The 12,774-nt window shown below is 43.0% G+C and overlaps 1 protein-coding gene across 4 annotated transcripts in view; it reads left to right on the top strand.

Moving 5' to 3' along the window:
• LPCAT1 (lysophosphatidylcholine acyltransferase 1) overlaps positions 1 to 12,774 on the top strand; it is a 175,611-nt gene that overhangs the window by 103,834 nt on the left and 59,003 nt on the right. For all 4 annotated transcript variants that reach the window (XM_038389224.2, XM_038389225.2, XM_043508503.1 and 1 more), the window contains exon 11: positions 3,035 to 3,188. In XM_038389224.2, the coding sequence (XP_038245152.1) occupies positions 3,035 to 3,188 (154 nt within the window). The remainder of the gene's footprint in view (positions 1 to 3,034; positions 3,189 to 12,774) is intronic.

Below are 12,774 nucleotides of genomic sequence, written 5' to 3'. Positions count from 1 at the left end.
TTTGTGTAGCATGAAAATGACACAATTCCCTTGGCTCTTAAGTTTGGTTCTTATGATTACAGAGTAAGTCACAAGGCAGGCCCTCTATTGGCCAACACACATCACCCCGCTAACTATGAACCCTGGGTTCCAAACACTCTAGTTAATTCCTTGACTGACTGACCACTCCTCAAAGGAGCTGGTTGCAGGAATATCTCATTGGCAATCTCTAGCTATTTACTAGATCCGAATAATAATTCATCAGATATCCTTTTCAGATCCTTCATTCCAGTCAGGTCTGGTCTGTTCTCTGCGTTTTTGAGACCTTTGCTTCAAGTACTTTGGTGCATTTCCATGAAACATTGGGGTCCCTCTTGACCTTTTTTTCCTCAGTGCTTCATTGCTTTGCCAATGTCCTCGTTTTTTGGTACCTTGCTTTTATTTATTTTTAAGCACTTCCCTGTTTAAAATATAATAGTTGCAATCTCCTGAATGGATGTAGATTGAAAAAAAAACCATCCTGGATATTCACAAAACCTGATCGGACAATAATTGAGAATTTAACCAGATTCCAAGTTATGAACTCAAGTGACAAATGGTGGATAGAAACACTCGGGAGATGTAATTTGCACCAAGCCTTCTAATTGTGCTCCCCCACTTGCAAACATCACCTTAGTTTTGTCTGGGTTGAACTTTAGCCAAGTGTCTATATGTAAGTGATTCTCAGCTAGATATTTAGTAAGACTATTGAAATAGATGGAGCTATAGTGCTGAGTGTTATCAATATACTGAAAACCATCAAAGCCCTTGCCTTTCCTGTTCTTCCTCCAAACTCCACCCAACACAGGGCTGAACAATGTAGAGATACAAATGGAGCCCTGCAAAACTCCACATGAGATCACTCATGATGAAAGAGCAATGAAACTACCTTCTGGGATATCCTAAAAAGAAGCGAATGAAGCCATGTGAGACCAGCTCTGTTTAGAGATTTGCAAAGGAATCAGCACTCCCTAGTCAGTGTTGTCGGGCACATGATAAATCTAATAATGATGTGGATACTTCATCACTAGGAAGAAATAACTGACCACTGGTGCAGTCTCTTTACTGTATCCAGAATGAAAAGAAAGGAGAGCTGTATTACTACTTCCAGAAAGCATAACCTTTTCAATAATATCATAACCTTCATAACCTTTTCAGTAGTAAGGGTACATTAAATACAGGGCAATGACTAAAAATCAGATTCTTTCTGTCAAGACATTACCCTATTTCCTTGGGTGCAGACAGTTTGGTCTGAACCTGAGCAATTTTTTTGAGGAGGGGGAAGAAGTCCTCACAACAGAAGAATCTCAAATTAGGCATCACAGCCAGACTCTCTAGATTAGTGGTGTCCAGCCTGTGGTCCACTTATGGCTCTTGATGATCTCAATTGTGGCCATAGAGATCATAGTGCTAAGAAGGAAATTTGTATTCGATTATGAATTGAAATGTACTTCCTAAGTTGCATCCTGTGATTTTTAAATTGAAGTGTTTGAATTAGCTATATAGCTGTAGAGAAGTGGTTAGGGGCTCTGTCTCCCCAACTGCCTCTTTCAATTTCAGCTGCAGCCTCAGGACAGTTCTGGTCTAAGCTTAGAGCACTCTGAGTGGCTGTTCTCTCTTCCCTGGTGCAGATCCTCCATTGGCTGATTACTGCATTATAGGAAGGGAGGAGAGAATATCTCTGTCTGCTTTGTGTGCTTCCCTAATGAGTGGCAGGCCTCACAGAGAGCTAAGTAGGAGATCAACAGTCCCTGGCAGAGCCTTGAGGAGTTCAAAGGATCACCCTCTCTCCCTCTCGCAGCAATCATGGGCAAGCCAGGAAAGGGGGAGAGTTAGGGGGTCATCAATAGCCTATTCTGATTTTCTGATAGTCTCCTCCAATCCAGGATGGGGGCTGCTCTGACTTGAGCCACTGGGGATAGCCAGGCCACAACACTAGGGCCTGCAAGGAAGAAAGGAATTGTGTGACCTGACTGTGCCAGCTGTAAACCACCCATAATTGCCCCCAACATGGGGGAATCCCCAGTGTGTTTCCTGCTCTCTTTATGTGCTGTCTCAGTAGCAGAAAGGGGAACAAACTAGGGCATAGACACTGCCCTATAGTATTGATTTCATTTACCTTTTGGAAATAAGGATTTGCCCTCTGACTGGAAAGGCCACATTGTCCTGAGTTAACTTGGCTATCCACCATTCAAAACAAATCTGCTGGTTGAGATTTTTTGGATGTTATAGTGGAAGGGCACAGAACTTATTCTTCATGCAATTCAAAGCATAACATTTTGTAAGCCTTCAGCTTTCATCATTAGCACTTTAACTTTATTACTATTTTGATTAAAAAGTCATACCCCTAACCACAACAGTTATACCCGTACAAAATTTATGTGTAGACCAGGTCTAGATCTGTAATTGGAAAGGAAATGGGTGAACTCATGATTATTAACTAGCCTCAACTGATGGATCTTTTGGTCTCCTTGCTTGTTGTTAGGTGGCCCCATAATGCTGTCAGTAACTGCATGTGCAGGGTAGGATGTGAAAAGTGAGGACTCTGACAAACAGGATTAAGAGTGTAATTCACTCTTAGTAAACTTGGTTTTAAACAACATGCATCAGGTCTTTCCCATTCAGTAACATTAGCAAGCATGGAAATAATTGTTTGTCACTGTTCTACTAATAGTCTGCAATTGACAGTTGCATGAAAGGGTAAAGAATCAGCAGAGTGGGGTCCTGATCCATGACTAGCGCTCTTAGACGCTTCACTTAATAAAAATAATAATAATGAATATTAGGTTTTTGAGCTATGTTGGAAACTAAGTGGGTGATTTGTCTTTGGAGTCTTAAATATTGAGCCCCAGGAATTTTGGTTAATTCTGAATCAGAATAAGTAAGCGAGTGCTCTCATTCACTGTTTTACACAATGCAAGGAACATTTAGTGATTTTAGAAGTAGTCTGCAATATTCCTTTTAAAGTAGTCTGAAAATGTCAAATGTTTTCCTTTTTGTTGTTTGTTTGTTGTAGGCTGAAACCAGAGAAGCTTGAAAAAGATCTTGATAGATATTCTGAAAGTGCCAAGAAAATGAAAGAGAAAAGAGTCAGTCTTAAAGAGTTTGCTGCATACTTGGAAGTCCCAATTTCTGACACATTAGAAAATATGTTTGCTCTTTTTGTTGAGGTAAGAAATACCAGAATGTGTTAGAAAATTAAAAATTCATCCTTGTATCTTTCCATTGGGGTTTTAAAAAATGCATTCATTGACTTCAGTCTGAGAAGAGTACAGCCTGTGCTTAGCACTTTTTAAAATCCCAGTCTTGATATCCTTGTGCTTTTTTCTTATCTAGTAAATCTAAATTAATCCAGTTAACTAAACAAAACATGGCTTAAGTGAAAAGTTAATGGTACAGAAATCAGACAAAACCAGTTTTGTTTTGGAGTACCAATTATGAAAAACAAAACTTTGTGTAGAGAAAAAATGAGCACAAAATATTATTCAATAAGATATATTTCTAATACTGTAGCTGATTATCATACAGAAATATTTTGGCCATATGAAATCTTCCTTAATGGAAACAAGGTGGGGAGGTGCGTGTGTGCATGTGCAATGAAGGAGTCGTCAGTTTTTATGTTATAGGATGCCACGCAAATGGAAATTCAAAACAGACTTTTCACACATGAATGCCTAAAGTAAGGCACCAAACTCCTACTGAGTTGCTTAGATAAATTGATTAAATTTTCAGGTGTCCTGAGTATCTGGAGTTCTCTTTGACCTTAATGGCACTTGCAAGTACTCAGCACCTTTTGCAAATCAGACAAATAATTGTAGGCAGTGCTGGTAGCAATGCCTAAGTTTATGCTACTAGATGCTTTCCACTATAAGACCCTCTTTTCAGTTGCTTATAATTTTACTAAACATAATGTGTTAGGGCTAGAATTTTCTATGCTGAATGTCTGTCTCTGGCTGAATTAATTTTAAAAAAATTGGGGGAAGCTTCAGCAAAAACACTTCAGCCATTTCAGATAATGAGGTTGGGGAAAATATGTTTTGGGCATGTTTTATTCTTATAATACTTTCATTGTGAAAATCTAGATTTATAGATTCCAAGACTATAAAGGACAATTGTGATCATCTTGTCTGACCTGCACAATACAGGCCATAGAACTTCCCCAAAATAATTCCTTTTGAACTAGAATACATCTTTTTAAAAATGCTTTGAAGCAGAGAGCTTGAAATGTGGTGTGGGGGAAAAGGGGTCATCCTTGTGTCAGGGATGTGCCTTTTGCCATTTTCATAAAATGCCACCCAAATCTGGCCAAGTTGTAAGCCTCTGAAAATTATAATTCGCACATGCTTAGTAGGTATTTGTTTGAGGCTGACAGCTAAATTCTCAGAAGATTCTGTCTGCCTGAACCCTTTCCATCTGCATACAGCTTCTGTAAGCAACCAGACTGCCAATGTACCTTCAGAGCACCTGAGCTTCCTGCAGGGGCTGAACTTGCAGTTGCCCTTCCTGGTTGCTGGGGGCCTCTGTGGTGTTAGGCAACAAAAATAAAAACAAAAAGACTCTCTCCTTTTCTATTAGTGCATCTCCTGCTGGTATCTAGACAGTGAGAAGGAGAGAGCAGCCTCGATCCCAAGGAGTGAGGAGTAGAGGAGAGAGACAGAAGTAGGTGGGGTGCATGAGGGGGAAATAGGACCATAGGGGAACAGGGACCAATAGAGTCAGAGAGAAAAATGGGACAAGCAGAAGCAGGCAGGGACAGAGAAGGGCCTATAACCACTACAGTGCACATCTCCAGAACGTGAAATTGAACCCAGGATACCTGAATCCCAGCATTCTTCTGCAGTCTAGCAAATAACTGTACTGGCCAAATGTGTCGTCTTCTAATTCTTTCTGCATAGAAAGTCTCAAACTCTCCTTCTGGGTTGGAGCTAATAGCACACACTTCATCAGCAGGGTAAGTCAGGTGAAAATTACCTAACTTTAGATACCCAAGCTGCAACACTTTGGTACCAAATTCAGATTCTTACCAGATGATGTCATAGTTTTTCATATGCTGCTATTCTGGCAAGACCAAAGAATGTTCACTGAATAAGTATACAGTATTAATATTTTAATACTGAAACCAAATTATTGTCTGTCTGAACCACAATCTTAGAGTAAATTACAAAGCTTCCTCAGATTTCAATTTCTTCAAGTGCTTGCACATGTCCATTCCAATGTATGTGATCCCTGAGCACAGTTGTTGGAAGTTTTTCCCTCAGTGGTATCTGTCAGGTTGGCTCCAGCACCCTCTGGTTCTGTGCACACATAGCACTGGTATAAAAGGCCACACCGACCCCATGCCCTTTCAGTTCCTGCTTACCACCTGTGATTGCTGGAATTTCCCTCTTGCTCAGGCAGTCTCACCTAGTAATTTTTCTTTTTTCTCATGTATATCGTTGTTGTAGTTTATTAGGAGTTTTAGTTGTTAGTGAGTTTTGGACACCTCTGGCCTTTGTTGGAGAGGATTGTCTGTTCCCGTGGCATACTGAGCTTCAAGCCCTGCGCTTCCTGTGGCAATTTGATGCCCTGGAACGACACGCACTCTAGCTGTCTCAAGTGCTCATCAGAAAGACAATTGCCAAATCTGCAGGGACTTCAGACCCTGCACCAAGAAAGACCAGGAGGTGAGGCTGAAGGTCCTCCTCATGGAGGTAGCCCTAAGATCAGCATCAGAGCCGCGCTTGGACTTGGCACCAAGCATCTCCGCCTCGATGTGGAGCACTCCTTCCACTAGTTGAGAGCCCTGCACCGATCCTCCTCCCAGTGCAAGAGAAGAAGCACTGTAAGCACCAGATGAGTCGTTCCCCGGTGCCAAAAGGAAGCAGGCAAGGGGATTTGGATAGAGGGAGACCTGTGTCAGGCCATTATCCTTCTCCAGGACCTCAGCAGCCATCTCTGCCAGCCTTGGTGCCTCTCACAAGCTCCACTAATTCCAGCATGGGAAATGCCATCTTCCAATGGACAGCGGACTGGTCAGTTCTCAGAACCATCAACCCCAGAGGCATTTGTGTCTGCTAGAAACCTACTTACTCTCCCAGTCCCAGGATCCCTGGAGAGTTAGGACTTGCCACTGCTGGTAGCAATGAGTGGCAGAGAACCATCCTCCAACTTTCATGTGGCACCACAGCCACCCTCTAGGCAAAAATCTCCTATGGTAGCCTCAGCTCGGACCTCTCTGCAATGCCATTTGCTGGCACCGAGAGGGTCAGCACTGCCTTGGTCTCCCCAGCACAGCTCGTCTTCCTCATCAGACTCTGAAGTGGGGTTTCTGCTCTCCTCATCATCAAGACCGCTTGCACTAGTCCCCTGCTGGGCCTCGGGCGCTATGGTGCCCCTGAACATTTGGCCTCCAGGACTGGCCTTTTTGGGACCCGTAGGGGTTTCTCTTGTGTCAAGCACCATTTTGAGGCATTCATATTCTGTGGCCTCAGAAGGTAGGACACTTCCAGTACCGTGCCGTAAGACTTATTAAAGCAGATGGCCTTGAATTTGGTTATCCACGCTGAGGTTGTCAAAGAGACGACACATGGTTACTGGATATTTTGTCAGCAGCAGGTCCCTCAAGAGTGGCTTTACCCCTTAATGAGGTGATCATGGACCCAGTTAGAGTGCTCTGGCAGACCCCCCGCTTCCTTCCCTCCTATAGCAAAAAGGACGGAGCGCAAATATTTCATACCAGCCAAGGGGTATGAATTTTTGTTTTCACACCCTCAACCAGGATCTCTAATAGTGGCAGCCACCAATGAGGGGGACCATCAAGGTCAAACAGGCCCCATGCCCAAGGCAAAGGACCCCCAAAAGCTAGACTTTTTTGGCCAAAAAACATATTCAGTGGGTGGGCTACAACTCCGAATAGTGAACCAGCAAGCTTTGCTAGGTCGCTATGATTTTAATATGTGAGAAGCAATGCAGAAATTTAAGGACATCCTCCATCAAGAGGCCAGACAGGATTTCTCTTCGCTAGTCAAAGAAGGGAAGACAGTAGCCTGGGCATCCCTGCAGGCAGCCTTGAATGCCGCTGATTCTAGGACCAGATCAATGGCCTTGGCTGTTACCATGCACAGAAGCTCATGGTTACAGTCTTCAGGGTTTTCTTAAGAGGTGCAGCAAACCCTCCAGTATCTCCCATTCGAAGGGCCCTTGCTCTTCTCAGAGCAAACAGATGCTAAACTCCACGGACTTAAGGACTCCAAGGCGACCCTAAAATCTCAGGGTCTGTATATACCAGCAGTGTCCAAAAAACACTACAGGCCTCAACAGACAGGACACTATTTTGCGCAACCTGCCAGACAGGACCAGCGGATGAGGAAGAGCAATTTCCTCTTCAGGGTTGATGCATTCTGCCCCTAAACACTCAGGTTGTTAGAAGCACTGGTTTGGATGAGACTCTTGAGGATGACATATCAATTCTCTCAGTTCTGGATCAGTTACCTGTTTGTTTTCCAAACGACTCTCCCACTTCCTCAGTGCTTGGACCCACATTACCCTTGGACTGTTGGGTTCTAAACGCAATAGAATTTGTTTATATCCTTCAATTTTTATCCACCCTGCCTTCCCACACCCCCTCCCCATCCTTCTTCAGGGATCTTTCTCACAAACAACCGTTGGAGCAAGAAGTTCAGTCCCTCCTTTGGGTGGGAGCCGTGGAAGAGGTTGCACACTATCTAAGAGGAAAGGGATTTTATTCCCATTACTTCTTAATTCCAAAGGCCAAAGGGGATCTCAGACCGAACCTAGACCTGCATCATCTCAACCACTATCTCAAGAGCTTGAAGTTCCGCATGGTCTCCTTGGGCACCATCATTACTTTGCTGGATCCAGGGGATTAGTATGCCGGCCTCTATCTAAAGGACACATACTTCCACATATCAATTTTCCAAGGCCACAGAAGGTTCCTAAGATTTGCCATGAACCAGACACATTACCAGTTTGCGGCTCTCCCATTTGGCCGGTTGGCCACCGCACAGGTCTTCAACAAATGTATGGCAGTAGTAGCGGCTTTCCTCAGGAAAAAGAGGGTTCATGTTTTCCCATATCTCAATGACTGGCTAATCCGGTCCAGACCTCAGGTGGAATCTCACTAGAAATACCCCCTTTGAGCCATTTCTCATTCCATTAAATATGTGCTTTATTTGTATCGTATAGCACTGATTTTTTTTAATCAGAATGTTGTGCAGTACCAAGTCAAATGCCTTATACAAGCCCAAGTATATTATATCTAGGGAGTGTTTCTAGTGTGTGGGGGGGGGGCGGGAGTGGGGAAGTCTCGCATGTTCTTGACTCAATGCTATCTTTATCAGTTATCTAGACGAAAGTATATAATCATTGCATATGACACTAAGATCGGTGGATTTGGAACTAAGAGGACAGGTCAGTTATACAGAGTGATCTCTTCAGTGTGAGGGAAACGTGACTAGTTCAAGACAATAAACGTGTTCTCGTGAGTTTTATACTAATGTTACTTATCTGCTCATATATAATATATCTAAGTGATCAGATGACAAAAGCTGCATAGGTCAAGTAGTATAATAGTACTATCAAGTAGTAGTATTGGAGGTTTTTAAGAGCAGGTTAGACAAACACCTGTCAGGGATCATCTAGATAAGAATTAGTCCTAACATGAGTGTAGAGGACAGGACCGGAAGACCTCTTGAGGTCTCTTCCAGTCCTATGATTCTATGACCACTGAGATTTGAGAGGGGGGTTCTCATTGCCATGAGGAGATAATCTATTAGACCTACAAGGGCTGAGGGCAATGCCATATCCAAGCCTAATCAAAGGAGGACTGAAGATGTCCATTGAATTTTTGTTTTATCTGGAGCTTGGTTTTTAGTACTTTCTTGATGATTTTGTTTTGGGAAGCTTACAAGAAATGGAAATTTGGACAGATGACTAGGGAGGAGTATAAAAATATTGCTAGAGCATGCAAGGATGTAATCAGGAAGGCCAAGGCACAATTGGAGTTACAGCTAGCAAGGGATGTGATGGGTAACAAGAAGAGTTTCCACAGGTATGTTAGCAACAAGAAGAAGGTCAGGGAAAGTGTGGGACCCTTAATGAATTGGGGAGGCAACATAGTGACTACTGATGTGGAAAAAGCTTACTCAATGCTTTTTTTACCTCAGTCTTCACAGCTCCCAGACTGCTGCACTGGGTGACACAGTATGGGGAGGAGGTGAGCAGCCCTCAGTGGTGAAAGAGCAGGTTAAAGACTACTTAGAAAAGCTGGACGTGCACAAGTCCATGGGTCCAGATCTAATGCAGCCAAGGGTACTGAGGGAGTTGACTGATGTGATTGCAGAGCCATTGACCATTATCTTTGAAAATTTGTGGCGATCCAGGGAGGTCCCGGATGATTGGAAAAAGGCAAATATAATGCCCATACTTTAAAAAGAGAAGAAAGAGAACCCGAGGAACTACAGACTGGTCAGCCTCCCCATAGTCCCTGGCAATATCAGGGAGCAGGTCCTCAAGGAATCCATTTTGAAGCACTTGGAGGAGAGGAAGGTGATCAGGAGCAGTCAACATGGATTCACCAAGGGCAAGTCATGCCTGATCAACCTGATTGCCTTCTATGATGAGATAACTGGCTCTATGGATAAGGCGAAAGCGCTGGATGTGATATATCTTGACTTTAGCAAAGCTTTTAATACTGTCTCCCACAGTACTCTTGCCAGCAAGTTAAAAAAGTATGGATTGGATGAATGGACTATAAGGTGGATAGAAAGCTGGCTAGATTGTTGGGCTCAACAGGTAGTGATCAATGGCTCAATGTTTAGTTGGCAGCCGCTATCGAGCAGAATGCCCTAGGGGTCGGTCCTGGGGCCGGTTTTGTTCAACATCTTTATTAACGATTTGGATGATGGGATTAATTGCACCTTCAACAAGTTCGCAGATGGCACTAAGATGGGGGGAGCGATAGATACGCTGGAATGTAGGGATTGGATCCAAAGTGACTGAGACAAATTGGGTGATTGGTCCAAAAGAACTCTGATGAGGTTCAACTAGGACAAGTGCAGAGTTCTGCACTTGGGAAAGAAGAATCCCATAGCTAAGCAGCAGTTCTGCAGAAAAGGACCTGGGGATTACAATGGATGAGAAGCTGGATATGAGTCAGCAGTGTGCCCTTGTTGCCAAGAAGGCCGCATATTGGGTTGTGTTAGTAGGAGCATTGTCAGCAGATCAAGGGGAGTGATTATTCCCTTCTATTCTGCACTGGTGAGGCCACACCTGGAGTATTTTTTGTCCACTTTTGGTCCCCCCGGTACAGAAGGAATGTGGACAAATTGGAGAGAGTCCAGCAAAGGGCAACAAAAATGATTAGGGGGTTGGGGCACATGACTTATGAGGAGAGGCTGAGGGAACTGGGGTTATTTAGTCTGCAGAAGAGAAGAATGAGGGGGGATTTGATAGCAACCTTCAACTACCTGAAGGAGGGTTCCAAAGAGGATGGAGCTAGGCTGTCCTCAGTGGTGGCAGATGACAGAACAAGAAGCAATTGTCTCAAGTTGCAGTGGGGGAGGTTTAGGTTGAATATTAGGAAACACTATTTCACTAGGAGGGTGGTGAAGCACTGGAACGGGTTACCTAGGGAGGTGGTGGAATCTCCACCCTTACGTTTTTAAGGCCCAGCTTGACAAAGCCCTGGCTGGGATGATTTAGTTGGGGTTGGTCCTGCTTTGAGCAGGGAATTGGACTAGATGACCTCCTGAGGTCTCGTCCAACCCTAATATGATGTGATTCTGAAGGGAGGTGCAGACATGTTCCAGCATCAAGTGTGGGTGAGGTTCAAGCAGGCTATTGCATTTTTCAGGAAGGCTGGCAGGTTTGCTTTCTCTAAAGAAAGTGTTAATAATTTCAGTAGAATTGAGCTCAGTTCTGTTTAGCTTTCATCAGTAGGGGTGGGAGTTTTGTTTTGCAAGTGATGACTCAACATTTTTTTTCAGGGCTTTTTGTAATTCATCATATGCAATGGGACCAAATTTGGGTGGCAGGATGGTTATTGCTTTCTAATCTGACAGTTTTCTGTTTCAAAAAGTTCATCTTATATTTGTTGAATTTTCTGTCGAATGCGATGAGAGGTCTTTGCCGTGGTCAGTATTTCGGTCTGATGTTTGGTTAATGTAAGCCAAGTGACTTGCAAGTTCATTATGCAAAATAATTTTGCTGATTTTTGCAGCTGTAATGGCGGAGGACAGGGTATAGAATAGAATATCAGGGTTGGAAGGGACCTCGGCACGTCATCTAGTCCAACCCCCGGCTCAAAGCAGGACCAATCCCCAACTAAATCATCCCAGCCAGTACTTTGTCAAGCCTGACCTTTAAAAACCTCAAAGGAAGGAGATTCCACCACCACCCTAGGTAATGCATTCTAGTGCTTCACCACCAGGGACTTTCACTTCCTTTAGCAAAGTGGCATAATCCTGTACTAAACCCATTGTGCTGTCAGCAGATGGGTTCAAATCAGGTTTTATGATCCTAGGGTTTGAATCTGACTGCATGCTTCATCTGCCATAATTCACTGATGAACCATAGAGATATTTGAGGTCAGTGTAAGGAAAGGTGGGTTGTTCGGGGCCAAGACATTGATGTCAGTGATTACAATGTCTGCTTGTTCATCAGTACATTGGCCTTGTGGATGAATAATTTGGTTTTCTTGGAACTATTGAAAAGTTGAGGTATACACTGCTCCATCTCTCTGACCTGTTAAGTCATACGCCCAGTGATAATGATTTAAAGGTCAGCTATTTGGGGGAGGGATAGCTCAGTGGTTTGAGCATTGGCCTGCTAAACCCAGGGCTGTGAATTCAATTCTTCAGGGGCCATTTAGGGATCTGGGGAAAAAAATGGAGATTGGTCCTGCTTTGAGCAGGGGGTTGGACTAGATGACCTCCTGAGGTCCCTTCCAACCCTGATATTCTATTATTCTATTTCACTGCTGGTCAGAGAATGTAACAAAGGAGAGGGACAGTCATATTATGAAGATTTGCATAATCTACTGAGAGTGACATTCCATTTGGATGCCAGGAATGGATTGCATTTGACAGTACCTACATGTTTTTCCAGGATGTTATAACCAGGTTTTAACGCAACACATCGACTCTGCATTACGTACCATCTCCATTACAAAGATGACAAGGTTTTAAAATCTAAACTTGTCTAATTATCCTTCCAAACAAGGTATATTTGTCCATTGGAAGAAATAGTGATGTATTCCATCAGATCCATAAGGACATTTTTGGCCATACAAATGAGAACTTTTGTAGAGTAACTTTTCAAAACAGTACCAAACCCTATGATTGACATCCATAATTTCCAAGCAAGGTATTAGGAAAATGACCATTCTCGATACCATGGTAGAAAATAAAATAAAATATTTTCACTGTTAAAACTAACTTTTTTTGACTGAATTTGCATCATAGTAATTTGAACTTCATGTTGTTAGTTAGAAAAGATATGATCAGTATATATTTTCCTTTCTATGGTACATTTCATTCTTCAGTCCAGTCCACTCCACTCCAAGTTAGATATGCAAATTTTGGCATAGAATTACTCTGATTGGTATTTTTTAAAAAACCAGGGGCGTTAAGCCCCCCTTTTTCAATGGCATTCAGTGGGAATTGGGCATCTAACTCCTTTCGTCATCTTTGAAAATCTCAATCTCTAAATTTTACAAACATTTTTCAGAATATCTTCATGTGGGTTTATGTGTGGTAT

Source organism: Dermochelys coriacea, chromosome 2 (genome assembly GCF_009764565.3).
Source record: "Dermochelys coriacea isolate rDerCor1 chromosome 2, rDerCor1.pri.v4, whole genome shotgun sequence".
NCBI classification, from domain to species: Eukaryota; Metazoa; Chordata; order Testudines; family Dermochelyidae; genus Dermochelys; species Dermochelys coriacea.
Note: the sequence above shows the minus strand (reverse complement) of the source record. Positions and strands in the feature narration are given on the sequence as shown.